At 34.0% G+C, this 27384-nt stretch overlaps 1 protein-coding gene across 2 annotated transcripts in view; it reads left to right on the top strand.

Annotated features, from left to right (window-relative positions):
* LOC106872359 (muscle calcium channel subunit alpha-1-like) overlaps positions 1-27384 on the top strand; it is a 437934-nt gene that overhangs the window by 315911 nt on the left and 94639 nt on the right. The window contains exon 31 of one of the 2 annotated variants that reach the window (XM_089348768.1): positions 17316-17363. The exons of the other annotated variant lie outside the window; for it this stretch is intronic. Within the exon in view, the coding sequence (XP_089204894.1) occupies positions 17316-17363 (48 nt within the window). The remainder of the gene's footprint in view (positions 1-17315; positions 17364-27384) is intronic. 2 annotated transcript variants of the gene reach the window in all.

Below are 27384 nucleotides of genomic sequence, written 5' to 3'. Positions count from 1 at the left end.
TAATTAAGAAGAATAATATAATTTATATATACATATGATACATATATAATATTTATATGTATATAATACTTATATAATATATGTGTGTGTGTGTATTATTATATCACATACACCTACATGCACATACATATATGATTTTATTTTTTATTTATTCATCTAATTATTTACCTACTTAGGTATTTATATATTAGTTATGTTCATTTTTTTTATTCTTTTTTAATTTTCAATATAAATTTGGAAAATAAGTGTTGACTTTGCTATTTTCCATGTGATTGTTTCTTTATATGACAATATGAACTATTTCTGCTATCCATTTATTTGCTATTGTTATTGTTGTTTTAGATTTTCAATTTTATTTCTGGAGAACTGAACTGTTGTCTTAGAGACTTGTGTATGCTGCCCTGGTGCCATATCATTTGCTATTGAGCTGTCTGAATTTTTTTATTATATTTCGTTTCGTCCAGCAGGTTTTAATATCAAGAGAATAACACTAAACCTCCCATTCTCTAAACAAAACATCACTTGTTATTAGCTTATTTACTAAACTTTTTTTTATCACCCTGCTAAATTCAACATCATCCAGTTAATATAATGCATTTTCCAATTCTACATTATCTTGACAAAGTAAATCTCACTTCATACTGTCTACTTTACAGTAACAAATGCAACATTACTTCCATTAGATTATGTTAAATAATATATTACCTTACTAATTATCACTTCAATAAAGTGAGTATTACCCTATAACTGGATTTATCAAATTAAGATGTATGGTGTATTTAATAATTATTATCAGTTGTTTATTGTTAGCTCCAAATTAAGCTGTCAGTACCTTGAACCACATATGGTAAACTCAGCTATCAGTACTGATAAAAATTCTAACAAATCATGGTTTTATTTTATATTATGCCACCTTTATCCATGTCATACTGTTAAAATAATATACAAGTTATTAAGCTGTGCCATTTTTATAAAATCTGTTTTCGTCCTAATAAGCAATGTGTCATGCTATGTTAGACCATTAAAACAATACATATCTTGGTAAACACTATCAAAATCAAATAAAACAAAATCATTACTGTTCTAAACAATATGTTACTTTTGTTATAGCAATAACCAACATATAGTAATTTCTAAATAGTATGACAACTTTATGACCAATGTGTCACTGGTACATAGATATATGACATTGTTAAACAGCATCATGCAAACATCATTTAGCACTGTAATATCGCAACAGATATCTTCTCAATCTCTTTTTGCTATCAGAAAAATGTGGATAGTTCCTATAGCCATAAGGTTCTCTCATGTCAGAGATCATTTGAATAATGACTTTCTTTCAAAACTTTATACTTATAAAAAAGTTTTTATCAATCAGTAGGTTACTGCATGCTAGCGATTAAAACTTTACATACTTTTCGTGTATGTGTTCATGGATATGTTTATTTTCATGCCCCATTTGGGGTTTTTTTTTTGTTTTTTTATAAACTCATATGGATTGGTTGTTTGAGCAAATTCGAATATTTGCATGATCTTTGCCTTCTTACAGTTCATAACAATGACCTTTCTCTGCAGTGCATCATGGAACCAGGTTATGCTTTGAATAACCTTATGAAGGAAAACTTTCTCTCTCTCTCTCTCTCTCTCTCTCTCTCTCTCTCTCTCTCTCTCTCTTTCTCTCTCTCTCTCTCTTCCATACACACTCAGCAATTTCTTTAAATTAAAATTCTGTTAGAGAATGTAAATAAATAATTGCAACTGAAGCATTTATTAAATATGCAGGGGCTACACTAGACAAACCATTACAATTAAAGTATGATAGGTGAGTAAACTGTTGGGTAGTAATGATAATAATAATAATCATAATATTCCTTAGCAATTTTATAATACCTAATACCTAATTTTATAGACCTTGTGTAGTATAAAGGTAAAAATTAGACTACCTTTTTGGTTCTATGAAATAAGAGATATATCAACTATTTCATTCTCATGCCTCCAGGCACCCGTGTTTGTCTATTGGAGGAAAAGTAGCAAAACATTTGTGGAAAATTTCCAGGTACTCTATTAGCTTTTTAGTTAGTGGAGTATTTCCCTCCTACCCTATTTATTTAAAGTTGCAATCTAAAATTAAGTACTTAAGTTTTGTAACTTATGACATGATTATAGTTAATGCCAGTGCCATAAATTTTAAATTAATCTTCTATATCACTAAACTAAATTGTTGAAGCTGAATGTCAACAAGATATCTATTAGCTGAAAGTTTTACAATTTTTAACTTTCACTGGCTCATTCTTCACTTTACTGAAAATAGGTTCCATGGTGAAAGTGCAGCTTACCGCTGTAATAGCTGCAAGGCAAATGCACAGTTGACTTGCAATATCAAGCTCAAAATCCTACCATAGGTACAGTATAGAGAAACACTCTTCTGATATCAACAGGAATAATCACCCATTGAAAGATACATTTGGTTAGGAAAAAGAACTAATACTTTCTTGAGACTGATTCTTTTAACTGATTTCATTAACAGCAAGATTTCAGAATTCTGCAACACCATCACTTTTTATTTACATAACTAATACTTTAAATGGAATATTGCTAACTAAATTATAGCCAGATTCCTTTCCTTGTGCTAGCAGTTGTTACAGTAGGCAAAAATATAAATTTTTCCACTGCTATTAGAAATGATACTTTCACAGGCTTTACACCTATATCTTACTTTGAGTAAAAGCAATTCTTCTTTATCCAAACAAATTAGGCACTGATAATATAACTTAAAACATTTTAAGAGGTAATTAGATAAGTAGATTTTATCAAATTATGTAGAATGTAATTAAAAGCAAACAGAATCAATATTCAATTATTTTGACAATCAATTTGAACTTTAGCATTAAAGAAATAAATTTAGAAAATTGCACTCAGAGTATTCAGTGAAATTATAAACAGAGGATATCCTTAAAAATATCTATACTAAAGTCAGCTAAATAAGTAAACATATTAGTGCACGGTTTTTCTGTTTACTGCTACCATGACATGTTTAGTTTCTTAATAACCTAAAATCAAACCAAACAACACAGTTCTTTATGAGATGAAACTCACCAGGATTATATTTTACACACTATATTTTATAAAAATACTATCACTGTATTTTATGCTACCAAGTTAATCTTCTTTTTCTGCACAATTTTCTGTTAATTTTTGTGCCTTTCCTATTTACATTGCATGTTTTTTCTTTCTTTTTAATTTTTTCTTTTCTTTTTATTTTTTCTCAGTTTTTCTCTAACTGAAGTATGTAATATCTAATGAATTCTTTCTTGTTCATTTACTTATATTCTTTGCTCTCAGCGAAACTCAGAGGTTTGTTTTCTGTTTCAAATAAATCCACTGGGTTATTGCTTCCATTGATTTAATGTGTATTTTACAATTTTGTTGTGCTTTTATATACATGCATATATACATATGTATGTGTGTATATATATATATATATATATATATATATATATATATATATATATATATACTGCTAGGCATTATATGCTGAATTTACTGCTCTTGATGTTGTTGCTGCTGCTGTTATCAATATTATTGCTTTTAGAAATAGTTATGGCTATGTCCACACGCCTCTGCTATTTGGCTGCTACTGTTGTGTTTTTGTTAGTGCTAATGATGCTGATAATGATAATACTGTTGCCTTCTCTGATAGCAAGATGTAAACAATGTAAAAAATGCCTAAAAGATAAGTTTAGTTTTAGTATGTCACTTGAATTTTTCAAAATTTGTAAAACTTACAGGGTGGTGTCAAAAGCTGTTGGTTTTTTTTTTAACTTGATAATTTAAAAATCAAACACATCAAGTTTTCAATCAAAAGTAAATATAACTTAACACATAATTTTGTTTCTTTTTCTTCTTTGCATATTCATTAAATCAAAAGAAATTGGCTTTTCGAATATGTTCAACACTTCATTTCTCCTAAGATCTTCAAATTAAATTTATTCATTAAAACAGCTTTCTATATTTTCAAAAAGGTATTTTTTTTCTCTTGAAATTATTTCAAAGATGATCAAGTAGCATTTTGATCACATTTTCATGGTGGAAACTAATTGCCAAACTAAACTGCATAGTTTAATAATACTGGTTTGAAATGTGAGCTATTCAAGCAGCATTATCTAAAGAGTAGATACTGAAAAGGAAAAGCATGTACATTGAACAAAAGAAATAAGCTACTTTTCAAAAGAAGCATATCAATTCATTCATATTTGCACATTGCACAATTGCACATGTGTATCATCATCATCATCGTTTAACGTCCGCTTTCCATGCTAGCATGGGTTGGACGATTTGACTGAGGACTGGTGAAACCGGATGGCAACACCAGGCTCCAGTCTGATTTGGCAGAGTTTCTACAGCTGGATGCCCTTCCTAACGCCAACCAGCTGTAGAAACTCTGCCAAATCAGACTGGAGCCTGGTGTTGCCATCCGGTTTCACCATGCATTTAGGAATATCAACAATAGCATTAGAAAAGCTTCTAACTTTGCATTTTGACATTGCAGTGATAAGTGCAAGGCCATATTTAATCAGTTTGACATCATGGACTTCATCCATCTATATTGTGATATTGCAGCCTGTTATCCATATATGTATGAAAACCAAACCCCATCCAATTATGATATGGTGGTAGGAACCATGCTTCCAGTAATTGTTTTAGGTACCTATGTAGTCATAAGCAAGTACAGACTCTCTCACAGCCCTTCCACCCACCTTAACATCCAAAATGTGACAGCTGAAAAGATAGAAAAGATTTTTAACTGCATGATAGTGCACTCAACTGAGAGCAATTTCAGCTGAGTAGATTAACAATAGCTTGAAATGAAGAATCTTCCACAAGAACATATCAAGCAATAACTGCTCAGCCACACATGTGTATTCACATATATAAATGTTCAGATATGTATACACACGTATCTGTCATCATCATCATTTAATGTCCATTTTCCATGTTGTGTATGTGTATATATCAGGTCATCCCATATGTTCTGTCTGAATTTTGAATAAAGAAAACAAGTGATCAAATGTTATATTTAATTGAAATTTAATCATCAGTGTACTTTCCCTGATTATCTATAACTTCCTTCCATCTATTTACAAGCTTTTTAATAATAAACTGTCATCTAAATTACGCAAAAATGAAAATAACACTGACATCTCATTTTAACAGATATATTTACCAAAATTCCGTAAATATATCTTGAAATACTAAAGAGTAAATTTATTCTATAAAATTGCTATTGGCTTCAACCATGGCCTCCAGAGAACTTCGGAGTCTCCTGCAACTCTTCTGGACAGTCTTCTTGTTTAAGTTGGTGAACGCTGCCATAATCCTTGCCTTCAGTTCCTCTTTGGTGTTACAAGGAGTTTTGTTGGTCTCTCACTCATACTGCACCCCACACATTATAATCAAGGGGGTTGTAGTCTGGGGAGTTAGGTGGCCAGATGTTAGGGTTGATGTGGTCGCAGAAATTGTCTGACAGCCATGACTGGGTTCTCCTGCTTGTGTGGCATGGTGCAGAGTCCTGTTGCCAGATTTAGGGTCTTCCAGTAGCCACCCTCTTGACCCAGGGAAGCATTACCTCCTCCAGGCACTTGATGTAGGCCTCCATGTTGAGTGTGAGGCCATGTGGGAAGATGAATGGGGGCATAACGTCGCCACCACTAGTGATCACTCCAAACACCATGATGTCTGGATGTTTGATTTTAATCACTTTCAGTACATGCCCTCAGACTGACACCCAAACACTCTGAAATGTTCATATTGGAGTTTCTGGTGTATATGCCAAGCAGTACAGCATATTGTTTCCAAATTTCTGACAGAGTGAATTGCATCATGGTGCTGTTTTACTCACAGACAGTGCCCAACTGACCCTACTATTCTGTGTAGCTGACAAAATCAAGAACAAGCAATGCACATGTGTGAAATGAAATTATAAGATGGCGACTGCCCATCACACACTATGTATGTATATATATATATATATATATATATATATATATATACATATCGAAATCGAACCAAATTCGCCGACTGGCACCCATGCTGACCTCTCCTTCATTGGACACTAAACTTGGCTTGTGAAGACCTGTTGGGGCAAGTCAAAGCAAAATCGTGATGGCACCTGTACCAGTGGAGCGCTAAGAGTACCGTCTGAGCATGATCATTGCCAGAGCAGCTGTCTGGCTTCCGTGCCAGTGGCACGTAAATAGCACCATTTGAGCATCGCCTTACTGACACATGAAAAGACATTTGAGCGAGGTCGTTGCCAGTTCCACTGGACTGGCTCCTGTGCAGGTGGCACGTAAAATATACACCATTTTGAACATGGCCATTGCCAGTACCGCCTGATTGGCCTTCGTGCCAGTGGCATGTAAAAGCACCCACTACACTCTCGGAGTGGTTAGCGTTAGGAAGGCATCAAGCTGTAGAAACTCTGCCAAATCAGATTGGAGCTTGGTGTAGCCATCTGGTTCGCCAGTCCTCAGTCAAATCGTCCAACCCATGCTAGCATGGAAAGCGGACGTTAAATGATGATGATGATGATCACACACACACAAATATATATGCCTATATATATGAGGATAAGTCAAAATTTATACACACTCTTGTTTCTGTAATTTGTTAAAACAAAAACAAGGGTTGAACAATTACATCATTTTTCAACATAGTCTCCTTGCTTTTTGATGCACTTCTTCCAGCAGTCTATAGGCTTGCTTATTCCATCAGAGAAGCTTTTTGGCTGGTCACACAGCCATTTATGCAGTGCTTCCTGTTCTTTTTTATCCATAGCAAATCAACAACCTCATAATGAATGTTTTGAGCAGTCTAAAGAAGTAATAGTCAGAATGGGCAAGATCTGGAGTGTATGCAGATGTTCCAGCAACTCAAAACACAATTTTTCAATGGTGTGGGTGGCCTTATGTGATTATGGCTTGTCGTGCAACAATAAAACTTGATTTGATAATAGATCTCAACATTTGATGCAAATTGCTGGTCTCAGTTTGTTGGCCAGCATTTCACTGTAGCCTACATTGGTAATGTTCCAGTTTAAGTCCTTTTGCATCCCCAAAAATGGTTGCATCACTTTTTCTGTGACAAGTTGAGTCTTGAATTTCTTTTCCACTGATGATTTCTGGTGTGTCCACTCCATCCTCTGCCCTTTGGGTTCTGGCTCAAAGTGATGAACCCAGGTCTCATCTCGTGTGACTATTCTCTCCAAAAAAGCTTCACCTTCATCATTGTAGTGATTAAGTAAGCATTGACAGATCTTTACACAATTGCACTTCTGAGCTTCAGTAAGCTCTTTGGCACCCATCTCACACTGACTTTTCAGAAGCAAAGCTTGTTGTTGATAATTTATGATGCAGAACCATTCTAATTTGCAAAGGACATGCTTTCTCATCGACTATCACTTGTTGGTTTGCCAGAACCATTTCTCAAGCTTGTTGAATCTTCACATCAGTAATGGAAGTTGATGGGCATTTTGTTCTTTCATGCTTCATGCATGTCTGGCCACTTTTTAAACTTTTTGATCCACTTATACACACTTCTTCACAGTAGAGAACTCTCCTCATATTGTAGTGAAAACCTGCAATGAATTTCAGCCCCTGACATACCTTCAGACCAGGAAAATCAGATCACTGGTGTATGTTCTTCCTTGGTGTACCCTGCCAGTGGAGTGGCCATGTTTACTTTGTAACACAAGAAAGAAAACTGGAGCAGTCAAAGTTAAACCTTGGTTATGTAATCTCAAGAGTACCACCTGGTATGGTCATGTGATGTGTATGGATGAAGACAGCTGCATAAAAAATTGCCAATTACTAAATATGAAGAAAACTTGTGGAAGATGGAGGCTCAGAAGGTGTAGTACAAAGTACTGAAGACCAATCTCGAGTTGTTGAGCTTCATAGAGATGACAAAAAACCAAGATGAGTGGCATTCACCATGCTTGATAAGACCCATCCATCTCAGCCAAAATTATATTCTAAAAGAATATCATTAATATCTATGCATACTTCTCACACCCACTCTGTACCTGTCAAGCCCTCCTCATGACTCATTTTTGTAACACCCATCCCTCCTTCATCCTTCTAACTATGGCAGAGCAGAATTTCACATATTCCATTACCCCTTTTGTGCTACCAGTTTTCTCCTCTCCTTGAACCAATTCATGTGTGTGTGTGTGTTGTGTATGAGACTGAAGACAGGTCTAGACAGTTGGTAAAGGCATCCAGCGTGAAACAGTACATTTTAATAATGAAAGCTTTGTTCAAGAAATATATGCACAATCACTACCTCAGTCAGGAACTATGAGAAATGGATTGTCACAACAGTAGCCAAGTGAGAAAACTGCAAATTACATTAGGAAATTATTAGAAAAATGCAAGTCCTATTGCAATGCAGCATAAGGTGAAGACTGTGTTGAATGGAAAAGAGACTAATTCCCAAGAATTCACTAACGCCTGAACTTTATATGAATGCTAAATCCGAAACTTTTATGTGTTGCTTGCACACAAGAAATACCATTTTCTAGTACTGGTCTAAACTCACTTGAGATGGTCACCATTAGAAATCTCTCTATTATCATCATTAACCTCTCTCTCTTTTCATTATCTTCCATTCCTTTATTTCCTCCTTTCTTTCTTTTCCTTCTTTCATTCAGCAATTTTTATAGTTTTCGTTTTACTTTCTTGTTTCCTTGTATTCTTTCTTCCCTTCTTTCTTTAATTACATAATTAGGCTATTTGATTAAATTTTATACCAGGAGGCATAACTCTTCGGTCTTAAATATTGAATTATTGCCCTTGCACTAGATTCTTTTTTTTTATAGTTTTATATGTACTTTATTGAAATGCATAAAGATAACAAAAAGTACACCTCACTTCCTCAATTCATTTTGCAAGTGCCATTCTATATTCAAATTGGTACGTCCATTTGATATTGCTGAAAATCTATTAGTTATGCAATCTTCTTACAATTGCTAAACATATACAACTATGTATTCATATATGTGCGTGTGTGTGTGTGTGTATCGAAGGTGAGATTACTCACTGCATACACCTCCACCCAACAAAGAAGCTCATCGCCTTTGTCAAATTTGATGAGAAAGTGTTTGTTGCCATGTCTAGCACCTCAGGCCTACTTGCATTAGCAAACGTCTGGGAGCTAAAAGTGTACATTGGGAAACTGCTGAAGTTGCCAGAAACCACTGCTTCAACATCACTAAAGTTGGATGTGATGTTGGTCTCTGAAGCATCCGAGCAGGTGGTTCTCTTGAAACTCTCCATTCCCTGAGGACCACATTGAAGAAGCTAACAAGTGCAAGAGGAGGAAATATACTGAGCTAGTGGAATTATGCCAGAGCAATGGCAGGTAAATGTGTGATCCCATTGAAGTGGGATGCAAAAGTTTGTAGGCTAGTCCTTACAAAGATAGTTTGTAATGTTTGGCATTACAGAGACCAGAAGGCTATCAGGTTGTCTGTAGAGGCAGCAGAAGCTGCTTCAAGGTGGCTTTCGATTTGTTGTGAGCCCTGGAAGGGACAGTGTTAACTGGAGACAAGCTGGAACTTGATCAACCTTGGCTGAGACATCTAGGTGAAGATGTCTCATGTTGAAAGACCCAAAACACCTAATGACCCCAGGAAACATTATTGATGATGTGTCCAGGTGTATCACAGGATGATATATGGAAAGAGTATATTTATATATATATATGTGTGTGTGTGTGTGTTTGTGTTTATGTATTTATTTTGCAAGTGCAAGATTCTTGATGTGAAATTGTGTATTGAAACAGATATTATATTTAGTGAAGGTGATTTTGCAAATAAGCACATCACTATTTAGTTGATTTTTACTTTAGATTTATTATTATTATTATTATTATTATTAGTTTATTTGTCCAGAGTTCTTTTATCACTCATTTTGTAACAACTTCAATGACTATCTTTTTTTTGTTTCCTCTTCTCTCTGATCTTGTCCTATCTAATCTATCTTGTCTTTCTCCTGTTTATTCCATCTTGTATCTCTATCTGCTCATGTGTTTGCATCTATTATTTTGTAGGTGTAGGTTTATCTTGAGTGTATGTAAATGGATTTATATATTACACTGTTTGTATCCACATCTCTTTTTTCATTCCTGTTCTGTCTTCAGTTATGTGGAGTGGGTGAGTGTTATCACTCCATTCACATCTACTGTTGAGGCTTGGACTATTTCCCATTATGTGTGTGGCCTCCATACTTTTTCTGAGTATTATGTTTGTTCCATGTCAAGATCTTAACATCTATGTTATCTATGGAGCCCCCATATTCTAGTTTAGCATGTATTCATATATGTGTGTGTGTGTGTGTATCGAAGGTGAGATTACTCACTGCATACACCTCCACCCAACAAAGAAGCTCATCGCCTTTGTCAAATTTGATGAGAACGTGTTTGTTGCCATGTCTAGCACCTCAGGCCTACTTGCATTAGCAAAAGTCTGGGAGCTAAAAGTGTACATTGGGAAACTGCTGAAGTTGCCAGAAACCACTGCTTCAACATCACAGCACTGCCCCTCTGTATGCCTTGTACTATAGACTGCATTCCTAGTTTTGCAGTTTGTTTGTGGGATTAACTCCACACACTACACAGTTCCTATCCATACAGGGGATTCTTTCAAATGGGTATGTTCTACAGATCAGGGATTTTATGGGAGCTTCTAGCCCTTCAACTACTTTAATCTGTAGATTCAGTTTGCCTAGGGTTTTTTTTTTTTAAATGATACACTAGTTTGCCTCCAAGAGCAGCATCAACAAACATGATGCTTGGTATTTTTGGCTGTGATGCCATAAGTTGGCCTTACCTATCATCCTCTTAGTTCTTTCTATGATTTACTCCTGTATAGTGGGCAGATCCCCTTTGTGTCATTCTCTTTGATAGTCTTGAACTTTGTTCCTTGTAGACCCTGATATTATTTTTTCTGTACCCAGAGAACTGCATGAAGTGGATGAAGTGTTGTATGTGTCTCTCTAATTCCATTGGGTCACAACACCATGAAACTCCATGTCACTCTCACTGATCATTTCCATGCATTTCCCCACAGCAAAATTAACATCAATGAAATACTGCCTATTACGCAACATGTCAGGTCTCAGGAACATCTTGATTATGAGGTGTATGATCATAAAGAAGAAGTAGGAGATTCTGTAGTTGCTAGTAATGTTAGCTCTGCTGACTGGTCCGGTTGGGGGGTCCTGCCACTGGATCAGTGGTTATTTTATGATCCTTACGGAGTCCATACAGCACTGGAATGTCATTATTCACAGCTTGGAAATTGTTAGCCATGCATTTCTTTTGGTCCTAGGATGTTTGACTATATCATCATGTGCTTGTTTCTTTTGTGTTAGTGATGTGGAGTAGAACAGACATGATACTCAGACTGATTACAGAGATCATACACGTAGTAAAATTTGACTGATTACAGAGGTCATTCGCATAATAGAAAATAGACTGAGCCTCAACAGAAAACATGAATGGAATAATAACACCCACTTATAAGACACAGGTTCAAACAGTGTAATATATAAACCCACAAACACACACATATACAAACACATACACAGATATGATGGGTTTCTTTCTGTTTCCATCTACAAAATCCACACGCAAGGTTTTGTTCAGCTTAGGGCTATAGTAGAAAACACTTGTCCAAGGTGCCATACAATGGGAATAAACCTGAAACCACATGGTTGTAAAACAAATTTTTTGCCACAATATCCGACACCCACTCTTATATAGATGACATAACCCTTCATTCTTCTCTAATCGTGCATCATCTACATGCAACAAGACACAACTTACTAAATCTACTTTGTCTCTCTGTCTATGTCTCTTTTCTGTCACTACAGTAATGGCCTTTACTCCTCAGAACTTGCTGGTCTTGTATTTCTACCACTCAGGCACACATTGTATGTCCACTTATCAGTACCTTTGGTGGGACCAACCACTCTTTTCCTTGCTTCTTGTTGCATGAATCACTGTGCTTTCCTGCAACAGTTTAAATGAAATAATAATGGCATCAGTCTTGAAGGCCCTACATGGTCAAAGGTTCTGTCCCTTCCTCCAGACTTTGCAAGGGGAAAGGTTAAAGTTTGTGAGATTGTATGCCTAATCCAGAGAGAGTGGTGTTCTCCAGTTTGATAATAGAAATTTGTCAAGCTCTTTCATTTAGTGAAAATCTTGGATCTAGAATTCAGTATGTCAGTGGAATTCTTAGATTTATAAAGGATATAAATTCTTTCTACTCTACAAAGCCTGCACTTCCGTGACCCATTAACATTATGGTATGAATCACTCTAAGATTCACCATTGATGGCTTTTACAGGATGCTTGCTGAATTAGTTGTTTTCTTCTTGTTTATGTGCTGGTGGTTGGCATATCTTTTTATTTTTGTTTTGTTAAAGTTACTTTCACATATGCCAGTATGCTTTTCCTTTTGAGTTTTTATTATTTTGTAAAACTGAAGTGACCTCAGCTTCATATACCACTGAGCTAACCATGCATGCTTGGTTGAGTGGGCAAGTGTCTGGGTCTCTAAAGTTACATTTTGGAAAAAACACCTGGTGTGCCTTATGTATGATAATGTTTTTCATGCTTGAGAAGACTTATCCATGTATCGAGAATTGAGGCTCTGTCAAGCCTTCCTCAACAACTCATCTTTTAACACCTACTCTTCCATCAGTCTTCTATATCCCTCACTTACCCCTCTGTGTCCAACTCCTTCCCTATCTCTAATCATCTGTCACACTTTTCACTCAGTGCACCTACACATCCATCTTTTCTGCTTTTTTATCTTGTCTCATATTCACCTTGTACATGGACCTCACATCTCTCTCTCTCTCTCTCTCTCTCTCTCTCTCTCAGTGAGCAACTCATGTATTCACTTCAGCAACACATCTGTTCTCCTTGACCCTCTGTCATAATTTCTTATCCCTCCATTCAATAACCAACTCAGTTGAGGGGTCTAATCTTGCAGGTACTTGGCAACCTCACCAATGCTGATGCCACATAAAAGACACCCAATACACTCTTTTAAATAGTTGTCATTAAGAAGGGCATTCAGCTGTAGAAACCATGGCAAAGCAAACTTAGTAACTGATGCAACCCTTTGGTTTGTCTGTTCTTGTTGAACCATCCAACTCATGCTACACGGGAAAAGGGTCAGCAAATGATGGCCCATGTTTCACTGCTGTGTAGCATGGCAGTTTGCACACATGCATCATACAGTCTACCTTTCATCCTGAGTGAGAGGCCCTTAGTTGCCAGCAGAGGTAGGAGCTCCCTGAACTTTGCCCAGGCTATTCTTATTCTGGCCACTATACTCTCAGAGCAACCACCCCTTCTACAGACTTGATCGCCTAAGTAGCAGAAGCTATCAACTACTTCTAGTTTTTCCCCCTGGCATGTGATGGAATCTATTTTCTGTACATCTTCAGTGTTTATCGCCCCTGTGCATCTGCCACATACAAAAACTATCTTCCTGGTTAACCTTCCTTTGATATTGCTGCACCTTTTGTGTCCATAGCTTACATCGGCTACATCGTATGGAGCCATCTACCTGGAGGAGTTTGTGACTTGTTAGCCTTCGTACTTACTAAGACTTTGGTTTTTACTTGGTTGACCCTAAGGTCCTTCAATTCTAGACCTTGCTTCCACATCCTAAACTTCGTCTCTTGTTCTGGCAATGACTCAGCTATTAGAGCAAGGTCATCAACATGGAGGAGCTCCCAGGGGAAGCCTGTTTTGAATTCCTCTGTTATTGCCTGGAGGACTATGATGAATAAGAGGTGGCTGACGACTGATCCTTGGTGAAGCCCTACTTTTACCTGGAATTCTTCACTATACTCATTGCCAACCCTCACCTTACTGACAGCATCCCTGTACAAGGCTTGTACAGCTCTTACCAACCACTCATCTGGGGACCCTGTCAAAGGCTTTCTCCAAGTCAACAAAAGCCAAGTACAGAGGCTTATCTTTGGCTAGATATTTCTCCTGCAGTTGCCTTATCAGAAATATAGCATCAGTGGTGCTTCTGCCTGGCACAAAACTAAACTGTGTCTCATCTAGACTAACTTTCACCATAATTAGTTGGGCTGTGGCCCTCTCTGTACCTTTCATCATCTGATCCAATAATTTGATACCCCTGTAGTTATTTCTATCTAAAGCATCACCTTTACCTTTGTAGGAGTTGACTATGGTGCTGCTACACTAGTTATTGGGTATGACTCCTTCATGAACTACCTGGTTTACAATACAGGTGACTAGACCATAACCCACACAACCCAATGTTTTAAACATCTCAGTGGTGATTCCTGATGGGCCAGGTGCTTTCCCTGTCTTCATATCCTTAATTGCTTTATCTGCCAGTGTACTGTTGATTCAAGTAACTGATCCCTCAATTGGATCAACCCTTGGCAGACTCTCCTCTTCCCATTCATTCTCCACATTCAGCAGTCTTTTATAATGGCATCTCCAAGCCACTTTCTTTGCAGAATCATTAAACGCAAGGGCACCATCATCCATGCAGACACATTTCTCTCCTATGACATCATGGTTTTCTACCTTATAATATTAAACATTAACAAATTATATCCATTACCTCAAGACTAATAACATTTCCTTCGAAATTACCTGGTTTGTTATTAGGACTGGAAGACCTTACCAAGGTAGCCACATTCATGCAATCTGTGCAGTAGGGAATCTCTAGAAATATTACAGTAGAACCAAAAGTTTCTCCTAAACAGACAGTGTGATGCAATTACATTCTGTAGACATTCTTTTTTTAAATGTTTATTTTTTACCATACATCAAAATTCTCCAATCCTCTTAGATAACTATTACCTATATTTTAACTTTACAATCTCATCTTAGCTTATATATCTTTCTTCACCTGTTTTACTTATAAATTAGGCCTAATTAGAGTTATAACATACCTTTGTACTTATGATACCTTAAATGTTTAAAATTGTCGTTAAATAACATTCATGTTTTTGCCTCTCCCTATACTTTTCCTATTATACCTTTTCTTTTTAGTTTTCATCTTTTCTTTGTTCTTCCAATTCTTTTTTTTTCTCTTAATCTTCTTTGTTTAACTTTTCGCATACATTTGCCATGTATGGTCTACACATGTGGGTGCTTATACTATATTTAGGTGCCTAAGGGTCATCTACCCCTCACTTGAGAGGTAGAATGGGATGCCTAAATTGTCTCTTTTCTTTTAATAAACTTTGCAAAATATTTTGCCTTTAAGATACTTTCTTTAAGATACTTTATGTCATGTCTTGAATGGTCTGATACTTTCTAAATGATTATACTCCTTTCATCTTTTCTTTTCTTCCCCTTTTTTCTTAACCTTTCTACTCTCTCTCTCCTTTTCATGCATCTCAACCTTTTACTATCACCATTTTCACTTTATCATTGCTAACCACCTCCCCTTTCTTCTACTTTTGTTTATTGATGTTTCTATACAGACTTAATAATGGATGAAGTTATAGCTATGTGGTTAAGAAATTCACTTCACAACTACATGGTTCAATCCCACTTTGCTACTCCTTGGGAAACTTCTACCATAATCTCAGGTTAATCAAGACCTTGTTAGTGAAATAGATGAAAATTGTTTGCCTGTCCAATGGACTATCCCTGTTCTTTAGTGATAGGTTTAGCCTTCCACCTTTTTTTACATTGCCACCTTTTTTTACATTGTATACATTCAGAACAGATCTCTGATCTGAGTACATTTTCTTCCCATCATTTACAGAAGCTTTGAAAATAGTTTGGGGCACTATCCTTCCTCCTCTGACTAAACCGTTAAAATAAAAAAGAAAAAAACTACAGTTAAACATTGGGAAGTACTTCTTTATTCTGCACTTGATAAGCTAGAGAACTAAGCATCTCTCTCTCTGTTTTCAATTAGCAACACTGAAATAAATATTGTCAATTAAGAGTGTTTCTTACAGCAATAGTATCATATTGACTAAAAGTACATTTTCACTACCAGCAGCAATAAAGCCAAGAGTACCAACAGTAATATCTCCAACTGCAAAAACCCATCAATGGCACTAATGATATGATTCTGAATGTTCATCTTTATGGATAAAAACATTAAAAAAATATTTATGTCTATATATATTAGATATTTTTCATTAATAAAGATGAAGCTAATAGTCCTAAAAATATTACAATCTTAGTAACAAATCATCTGAAATAATTTAGACATCTAAAAACTGATAATAAAAACATCATCTCATAACAGTTGTACTGAAACAAAAATAGACAATAAGGTCATGTTGACTATCAGCAGTATCGTCACCTATAATCTCAACAATAATTCAATAATACACTTTTACTTTTCCTGAGCAAATGACACTAGAATTTTGATTTTCCCCTTTTCAAGACATCTCTACTTAAGTCTATATATTGAGAGCAACCATCTTGAGTGCCAAGACCATAAGATCCACGGTTTAACAACGCTGAAAGCAAATGATTTCTAGAAATCAGAGGTCTAAGTGTTCCACTGAAACCAATATGTTTATGAAGACCAAAGTATGTTTACTTCTGAAGGTCTGCATACTTTCATTGGCAACTCTCAATCTATACCTCCTGGGGATATTACCACGTGAGTGTATTAACTACTTTCATTCTATCATTTAGTTAAACCTTCCTCTGTAATTTTATTGGTCATTCATCAATATCTTTTACATAATAATCCTTATTACCACCATCATCATCATCATCACTTTCATTTCATCACTAATGTTAGCTTTAGGCAACTACTTCTCATAGAAAATTGAGAATAAAGCAAACAGTTATTTCAGTGATGTTCTTAGTAATCTGAAGACTTGCTCCCTACATTATATCACTTTAATGCCAATGGTTAAAATTTCATCAAGATGTTGCAGTGGTGAAATCATAGCAAAAATAAATGAGTAGATTTTTTTTTTGCCTAGCAGTTGTTTCACCTAGATCTTTAAAATACACCATACATCATTCTGCAGAATTCACATCATTTTGCATCATGCTTAAACAGCAAAAACCTTTTTTGTTGTTTGCTGCATGTTATTTTTTTCTTTTGCTTTTTTTCTTTTCTTTTATCTTTTACTGTGTATATGTATATGTTTGTGGCTTTTCTTTTCTCTTTGTGTGTTTGTGTGCATATATTTCTACTAGTGGTAGAATAATTTGTGGTTTGTCTTGGCTACTTTAACCCTTCCTACTAATGTTGCTTCATTTAGAGAATTGACAATGACGACCCGTCACAGCCAACGCTATCTTCGGGAGCTGTGAGTACAACAAACCTGTTACTATTAATCGTTTCACCGATTGACACAGCACTACATTATTGTTATGCTCACACTTTTATTTCTTTACTTATATATATATATATATATATATATATATATATATATATATATATATATATATATATATATATATTGTAGTTTCCTTAGTTTGAAAAATGTATGCATTTGTTTGTACAATTTGATAAAATTAGCTTGAATGGGAGGTGGGGTAGTGGGTTTTTTATGTTGTTGTTATTGTTATTGGTTCAGGAAGGCAGGAATATGAACATTGTGATTTCCCATCTCACAAACACATATAAATACCTGTACACAAAACACCAATAATAACAATAACAACAATTTTGCAGCAGAGATAAAATGCAAAATCTTTTCACTTTCTTATCTTTTGCTTTGATTTCATTTAAAATCCTTAAATCCATTCTGCTAAAAATCAGCATGAAATTTTTTTAATATATTTAAATAGTTTTTGATTATCTTCATTAAAATTAATGAGTTTTTCTTCAATAGTTTATCAGTAGCATTAGTTTACCTTTTAGATTATTTCTTCATTACTACTATTTTGAATAAAATTACTAAAAACACTTTTCTGCTCATTGTTTTGTCTCTGCTGTAGTTTTTTTTCAATTTCTCTTATACTTTATTATTTATTAGTTAAGCTCTCTTTTTTTGTAGAATTTTTTTGTATCAATTCTTAGTATTTGCCACAGTTTGTTTTAAATTTTATCTTTGTTATGTTAGCAAAGAAAAACTTCAACCATCACCATTAAATAGATATATTTAGTCTGTTAGTATGTAGTTCACTTGCTATTCCTCATTGCTATGCTTTATGTATATATATTAATGCTAAACTCCCAAGTCATCTTCTTGGTGTTCAGCATTGCAAAAGCAGTTTTCACTTCTTGTATCTTCTTCTGCGGGTTCCTTCACACACACATATTTCTTTCTAATTTGTTCTCTATATATATATGTTTATACATGTGTATATATGTCTGTACATGTGTATGTATATATTTGTGTACACACACATATGTTTGTGTATGCACTGTACTGTTTATATAATTATGTTTGTGTACATATTATGATTGCTGTTGCTGTGTATGTTAACATATGTGTGCGTGAATGTGATTATGTAAGAATATATACATGTACATATAAAGAGATTATGTATATGTGTTAGTGATGATGATGCAGATTATGATGATGATGGTGATAATGAAGAACCTATCACAAGCCTTACTGATTATTTGTAAACTGTAGATTTTATTTTTGAAAACCCTTTTCTTCTTGAATTTTCTTTGAAATGTTCTCATCACTGATTCCCTTTGATAGAGAGTACTCTGAAGGTAAACAATGAAACAAAAAAAAGAAAAGATTTTAGTTGTCCCTAAAATATCTTAAAACAAAAGATTTCAAGTTTTTTCAAGAATATTATTAGTACAGTTACTGATATACATATGTATGTGTCCTCCAATGCTTTGTGAAGATTTACTTCTTTCACTTAATTGTTTCCTGTAATTATCAAACTGAACAGTTTTGACATCACCTTTTATGAATACAATATCTTGTTGTTAAGAGCCAACAAGGAAGCCTCTACATGGTCGATAGAGCTACTAGTAACAGTAGCTAAATCTCCCATAAATCACACTCTACCATATTAGATAAGGACACACTAGATAATGTAATTCTATATTCCTCTAAAAATTGTCACAGCTGAAAGGCTTTTCATTATAGTTCTGTTCAATGTGTTGACATTAGTGCTAAACCACAATATCTGGCATGTAACTCAATTGTGTCCATTCCATTCTTTCTAAAATACAATTTCATAAGTTATTTCTTTATATGATCAAAATGCACAGATGACTTTAAACATAAATATGAAGCCATAGATTGGATATATAACATGCAAGTTCCTCATTAGTTATACATAGATATTTTCTTTTTGATTTATTTCAGAAATCCAACTTCTGGAGAACTAACTTTTGCAGCAAGTCACTTGTTTCTCTATTTTGTTGTTCCTGATAATTATGTCTGAACTACTTGTGTTTGTGTTTTGAAAATATTGTAATGAATGCATTCCCATGTTAGGGAGGAAGTAGTTAGATCAAGCTTTGTGGTGGGTTTTGAAATCATAACCAGGCAGGGAGTTCTAACTATATATACAGTTCTACAGAGCATTGATTACAAAATGTTTTTCTGCAGTTTTGCATGGATGTGTATTCTACATGACTGTAGCTTTTTATTATGAGATATATATACATATACACTTATATTTATATAGAAATTAACATATTACTTATAAATTCAATAAGATATTATCTCTTTGTCCAATAAAGATGTATTATAACAATTAATTTTTTGTAAGTATTTTATACTAAGTGACAAATGGCTCAGATAACTGTCTCGAAAATATAGTATACATTTAGTATACCAGTAAATGCAAGTTAAAATTAAATAGGTAGTTCAATACTCCATGTACCATATTTCTTTGTTCACTACAAGAAATCATTGATCTTTTGTTTAATCTAAAGGAATAATCATTTTGTTAATAAAGGTGGCAAATTTACAGTCATTAGAGTTCTGACTCTCTTTACTGTGAGTTCAAATACCACGAATGTGAACTTTGCCTTTTATTCTTTCAAAGTTGATAAAATAAAGTACCAGTCCAGTGCAGTGGATTGAGAGGATGTCATGTGATGCCTTGTGGTATTTGTTCTGGGCCTTTACATTCTGAGTTCTTGTGTGCCTTTAGCAGAGTCTACTCTGTTGCAAGCATTCAGGTCACCAGTTTCAAGATAACTTCTCCATACATCCCATCACTCTTAGAGGCCCTTTAAAATCAATTGATGATGGGTACTGTCCTTTCCTACTCAACTAAACGGTAAAAAAAAAAAGCAGTGGGCTATAAATCATGGGGCAGAGGCAAGTTTTTAATAAAATAAATTAATATAGCAACTTTGTTTCTCAGTAAACATTAATGTCATTAAAAAGGTATGAACATTATAACTTATTACATTGCTTCTGTAAAAAAAATCAATTGCATCTTTTTAAATATAATAGAATGACATAGATTGTTTCTGCTATCATTTTCACTGCTTTGAACACTCATATAAAAGCAGAGACTGTTTGTGTATCTATTTTCTATATCAATATTTCTATCACAAAGTCTTTTACTTCCTTCATATTATTGACTGTTGGCCATGTTACATCAGTATAAGTGTATTGGGAAAACCATATCAATAACTACATGAGACATAAATAGCCTGTCTATATAATCATGTCAAAGCAGTTCACTTTTATTTTATCTGTATGTATTTACATATCCTAGAGAATCTTACCTTTCTCTCTGGAACATGATTTTCACATTCTCTAGCTGTTGTGGGAAGAGGTATTCCTTTTCTCTTATTTTCTAGTGGAGTAAAGACAGTCACTCTGTCATGTCTCCCGGAGCAGTTTGCAGTGGTCAGTGTGAGGCATCTGGCCACATACTGACCTGCTGCAAACTGTGCTGATGGTTTCACCAAACTGACCACAAATATTGCATCTGAGTTTGATATTTTACTGCTGTATATATTTTTGGTAGTATTCACTATGGAGATGATAAAATCGGTAGACTTAGACAAAATTCTTTGTGGTATTTATTTACAATCCTTTACATTCTAAGTTCGGTTTCTGCTGGGTTCAGCTTAGCCTTTCATCATTCCAGGATCAATAAAATAAGTATCAATCACAGCTATACTCCTCCTCCAACATGTTTTAGATATGTGCCTGTATTAGAAATCATTATTATTATTAGCTTCTTCGACCAGGCAATGCGTTATGTTCTTGAGCAATATTGGGTGCCTGGCATTTGCAATTACATCAGGCAATCACCAATGTCTGCCAGATTAGCAATGCACTCAATGGCAGTTCCACTTTAGCAATATGTAGAGGATTGATAGTAGGTGAGAGTGATGACATTCTCAAAGAAACTTTAGGCATCAACAAAGATGAATCTGCTAGTCTGTTTCAGAGACTTTCTAACCAGCAGTTCTCAATCTGAGAGTTCCAGAAAACTTTTGGGTTATGGACTACTATGGATTACTTCCTTGGCCCAGTTAGTGCTACTGTGATACTCTACCAGCTTCAGACAAACTCTACAAGTATAAGTACTACCAAGCAGGACTGCCTGAGATGCATGATGTAACAGTACTGTATGCAGTCATGTAGTGTTGAAGCTTTACTAACTTGTAGAGTTATAATGAAGATTGTCTCACATTTATTTGTCATGTTCATTATGAGGATCAACCTACCACCCTTCTTTACTGAGGCTATGATAAAAGAGGTTGTGTGGTGGATGAGGCTGAACGGATTGAGGATAGAATCTTTCTCTTCAGTTAAGCCCTCATCAGCTTTTTAAAGTTTCACTTGGAAAGAGAAGCAGGCTTGTCAAACAGTGGGTAACTTTGGTAAAAATGGTTAGAGTGAAGAGAAGTACCCTAAGCATGCACTTGTGAATTGGAGAACAGTATTTTGGTGAGGGCTCATGCTCTTGGTAGTCAAGGTGATCTTGTATCTGTGGGATTTCTTGATTGACCCTAGCTAGAAGCCCCCCTTGTATCAGGAGAACTATATCAATCATGTATTCATAAATTTTGTATACAATGTATATTTTTCTCATCAATTATCCCCACCCCTTTCCTTTTCCTTCTCACTGATTTTATGTAATCCTCCTACCATTGAATACCCCAGTGGCAAAGACAAGAAATTACTATTAGTAGTTGTATTAATAGTACTATTATTATTATTATTAACTGTAAATTAGCAGAATCATTAGAACATTGAGGGAAGTGCATTTGTTTTGGCTCTTTACATTCTGAGTTAAAATCCTGCTGAGGTAAATTTTGCCTTTCATACTCCAGAGTCAATAAAATAATGTATCTGTCTAGTACTTAGGTCAATGGTATTCCTTCAAAATTGCTGGTTTTACACCTAAATCAAATTATTATTATTATTATTATTATTATTATTATTATTATTGCTATCATTATTAGTAATATTTTATAGGATTGAGGTAACTCCTCCAGTAGGTATACAGAAGCAAAAAAACAGAAGAGGGCCATTGTTATCAAGTGAATGATATTTCGGCATCTGGTGTACCTTCCACAAGTTCAAAAAATAAACTTGTCAATCTACTTCATTTTTGATAATATTTTATAGGATTGAAGTAACAATAGCGCTCTTTCTTTCCTTTCTTTTTTTTTTTTTTCTTTTTTGCTTCTGTATACCTACTAGAAGAGTTATCTCAATCCTATAAAATATTACCAAAAATGAAGTAGCTTGACAAGTTTATTTTTTGAACCTGTGGAAATATCGTTCACTTGATAACAATGAAACTCTTCTTTTATTTGCTTATTATCATTATTATTATTATTATTATTATTATTATTATTATTATTATTATTAAACACAACTTATTTGATGAATGCTTCTCTGAAAGCCATAGCATTTTATCCCTGTATCCCTTAATACTACTTGCCTAAGTATTCACAAATAACAGCAATCAAAACAAACCCTCAAGCTGTAATAACTATTAATGACAGGAATAAAAATCTATGACCCCTGATAGAAATCTCAATTCCTTCTAATAAAAATGTTAAAGTGAAAAAATTTGAGGATCTACCAAGGGATCAAGATTTTAAAATGGAAATAAGAAAGTTGCAGGTTATAAATTTAAAAGCATGATTAATAATAATTAAACATCAAGGTGATAAACAAGAACATGAATAAAAGCATAATGAGTATATCATATCTTATAAGTCTACATTAATCATCATTAACATCATCATCATCTTCTATCATCATTATTATTATTATTCTGGATCACTCAATTCTGGCTATTCAACTTGAATAAGCCTTTTATTCTTAATTTTTCTTTTCCAACTAAATTTGTTTCTTCTCTTTCTCCCCTTTTTTGTTTACCTTTCTTTGCCTTGTTTTCTCTTTGCACTCATTTGTAGACATGGAATTTAATTCTAAAGATCATTTTATTATATAAGGCTTCTATATACAATAGCCTATACTCAATTATATCAGTCTCTAATCTGTTATTTCTCTGTACTGTCATATTCACTACATCTAAATACATTCACTTCTCTTTCAGACTCTCTTTTCCTTCTCTTTTACTGTTTTCTTTATTTCTAATTTCTTTGCTTCAAATTTATAGATTCAGTTCCACCAAGAGTTGCTGCTACACATACAAATGTGTGCATGTGTGCATATATATATATATATATATATATATATATATATATATATATACATGCATGCATACAAGCATACATACATTCATACATACATACACACACACACACACACACACACACACACACACATACACACACACACACACACACACATATATGCTCAGTTGCAGTTCTTAATTAAGAACCAAATAATGCTCGACTATGAATATAGTGAAAGATATATAATGTAGTTTCATGATTATCATACTAACAATGATCATGACTCACAGTTTCATATAAAAGTATCCATACATCACACTCATCAGATGGGCACATTTGAGATCCATTATGTGATACATTATTACTTTTACATGAAACCCAGAGTCATGGCCATCATTTGTTAGTATTGCCATCATTAAATGATGTTATATATATATGTATAGTTACAATTTTTCATTCAGTGACTTTTATTGGATGAAATTTTATCAAAACAACTTTTCGTAGAATAATTTTGTAAGTATATTATTTTGTAGATTTCTTTTCTTTTTGAGATGATCGTTTAGGGATACTAAAACTTCAGATCAACCAACCAGACAACATAGTTCAAAATTCTCAACGTCTACTCATGGCTGCTCAGCACAGATTACTTCTCTTATAGCTGATATGAATTTCAAAACCAACTGACTGACTACAACTTTAATCTTAACCTTAACCTTTTGATTTGGTAAAAAGCTGTTTCAGTTGTTTAACCCTTTTGATACCAAACTGACGTGAAATTACCTCTGGTTCTGTAGTACAACTGCCTTGTTTTCAAAAGTTCTGAATTAAAATCTTCCACCAAACCTTTGTCACAATTTATGTTCTAAAAACTAAGTTATTTTACTAAGTCCTCTGTTATACTTAAAATTAATTGAAAGAAACACAGAGCATCTCAACAGAAATATGGTAACAAAAGGGTTAATGGAAATCGTTGTCGTCGTTTAACGTCCGCTTTCCATGCTAGCATGGGTTGGATACATTTACAAAATTATGCTGTTAAAAGTTGTTTCAACAAAATGTCATCGGGTGAAAAGTCATGCTACAATTTATATATGTGTGTGTGTGTGTGTGTGTGTATATATGTATTTGTGTGTGTGTGTATATATATATATATATATATATATATATATATATATATGCATATACACATACATACACACACATACACACACACACATACATACACACACATACATACATACATACATACATACATACATGCGTATGTATGCATGTTTAAAAATTTGACTATGAGCGGTGTATTATTATAATTAATCCTTCCATGATCAATTTTACCTTTCATTTGGGTTGATGAAATAAGTACTAGTTTAGTACTGAGGCCAGTTTAATTGACTAACCTTTTTCCTCAGACTTGTGGCCTTTTTGCTTTTGTTAGAAATCATTATTATTAACAGTAGTAGAGTTGCAGAATTGCTAGAATTCCAGAAATGTGCCTTGCAATGTTTGCATTCTGAGTTAAATTCATCCTTTTGAAGTCTATAAAATAGTTACCAGTCAAGTACTGCAATTGATTTAATCATCTTTTCCTTACTCCTGATTTGTGATATTGTGTCGAATTAAAAAAGACAGTAAGGCCTGCAACAAAATACCTGACAATATTTAACTACATCACTGTATGTTCTGAGTTCATATCCTGCTCAACTTTACTTTTGATTTTTCTGGAGATTAATAAAGTATCTGTTGAGTACAGTTGTCATAAAATTTGTTGCCTTAATGCCTTCATTGGGGGGTGGGGGGTCATCTGTTTACTCTCCATTTTGCCAAGAATAAGTAATTCAATACCTTGGTCATTCTTCTTATAATGCTCATCACTCATTTTGCCAAATATTAGCTCTCAGAATGTAAAGGAACATAACTAAATATTGCAAGGTCTTTTGTCTGGTACTCTAACAGGTAATTTTTTATCAACCCTGGAGAAATGAAAGACAAAGACAGACTAGATGGGATTTGAACTCAGAACATAAAGAACTGTAACTAAATACCACAAGGTATTACTGTCTGACATGTTACTGATTCTGCCATCCAATAACCTATGATGTTGATTTCTAACTTATATTCAGTCATGCAAAACTAGTTATTAGTTTATGCCCTTTGATAACATTATTTAATTTATTATTATTAATACTAAGGCTGTGAGTTGGCAGAATTGTTAGCATACATTATCTTTACATTTTGAGTTCAAATGCCACAAAGGTCAACTTTGCCTTTCATCCTTTCAGGGTCAGTGAAATAAGTACCAGTCAATCACTGGGGTTGATGTAATCAACTAGACTCCTCCCCAAAAATTTTAGGCCGTGTGCCTATAATAGAAAGGATCATTATTATTATTATTATTATTATTATTATTATTATTATTCAGCTTGACTCGGGATTGGTCTTGTTCCTGTTAGAATTTATGTGGGTAACAGGTTACTACCAGTACCTTTAGATATCCACATAAATCATCATCATCATCATCATCATCATTATTTTTCATGTTTTTTTTTTTTTTTCAAACTATCAAACATTCTTCAATAGTTGGATCTGTCTAAATTTGACCATTTCACCAACCTGCGCTCTTTATCTTTCCTGCTCTTTTTATTTCTTTTGTTGCTTTTATTTTCAGATATCTTCTGTTTATTTTAATTTTATTTGTTTATATTTTTAATTTCTAATTTATACTATTACTCTTTCACTGGTTCCAGCCAGTGGCCTATGGGTCATAGTCACCAAATATCAAAGCTAACTTTTTCTTTTCTTTTTTTTCACTTTCTTTTGTATTTTTTATTTGTCTTTATTTTATTTATTTTTTGCTTCTTTGTCTTATTTACTATTCTGCTTTTACAAACTGCTTTTAAGATGCTGTACTCATACACACAGCTCACACACACAAACATACACATGCTGACGAATAAAAACATTATAATTAAATGCATGTGTGTGTGGATATGATAGGCATGCACATAGCATGCAGCACTTAAATATATATGTTTCTATATACATGTTTAAATAAATGCACACATATTTATACACATATGCATATATCAAAACACATATGCAACTATGCACATTTATACACATACGCATGCAATCTCCCATACAGGCATATATACAAATAAACCAATGTAAGTACATCGATACAGAAATATAAATGCATTCAATGCATACAATACACACACGTGCAAGCACACACACACACACACACACACACACACACACACACACACGTGTGTGTATGCAACATTAATAAACGAAAGAAAATAATTACTTTTCTTCTCTTTACTTCTTTTTATGTTTTTTCTTCTATTATTTTGTTGAACTTGCCTATTTATTCTGCAGCTTTTCTCTTAAGACTTTATTTTTTTTTACTGTTTCTTTTTATTTCAATTCTTCCTTTTCACTTGAATTCTTCTGCTTGGTAAAAAAAAAGTCTAAACTTCACTGGAATCAAGTTACAGCCTAACATGGAGAATTTCTCAAAATATGCAAAAGTATTCCTCAACAATGAATTTATTTGCTCTTTAATACTTCTTTCAATTTTCTTATTCTATTTTCTTTCATGAAAGATTTTTCATCTTTTTTTTCATGTCTTTAATTCTTTCTTGTACTTTTTTTCTTTCTTTTCCATCATTTTTACTAATATATCATTGCATTCTGAGCTAATGGTCACAATCCTCAATTTTCTCCAAAACATTATGGATATATATATATATATATATATATATATATATATATTCACA

Source organism: Octopus bimaculoides, chromosome 3, assembly GCF_046866305.1.
Source record: "Octopus bimaculoides isolate indiv1 chromosome 3, ASM4686630v1, whole genome shotgun sequence".
Classification (NCBI taxonomy): domain Eukaryota; kingdom Metazoa; phylum Mollusca; class Cephalopoda; order Octopoda; family Octopodidae; genus Octopus; species Octopus bimaculoides.
This window is presented reverse-complemented; position numbering and strand designations above follow the sequence as displayed.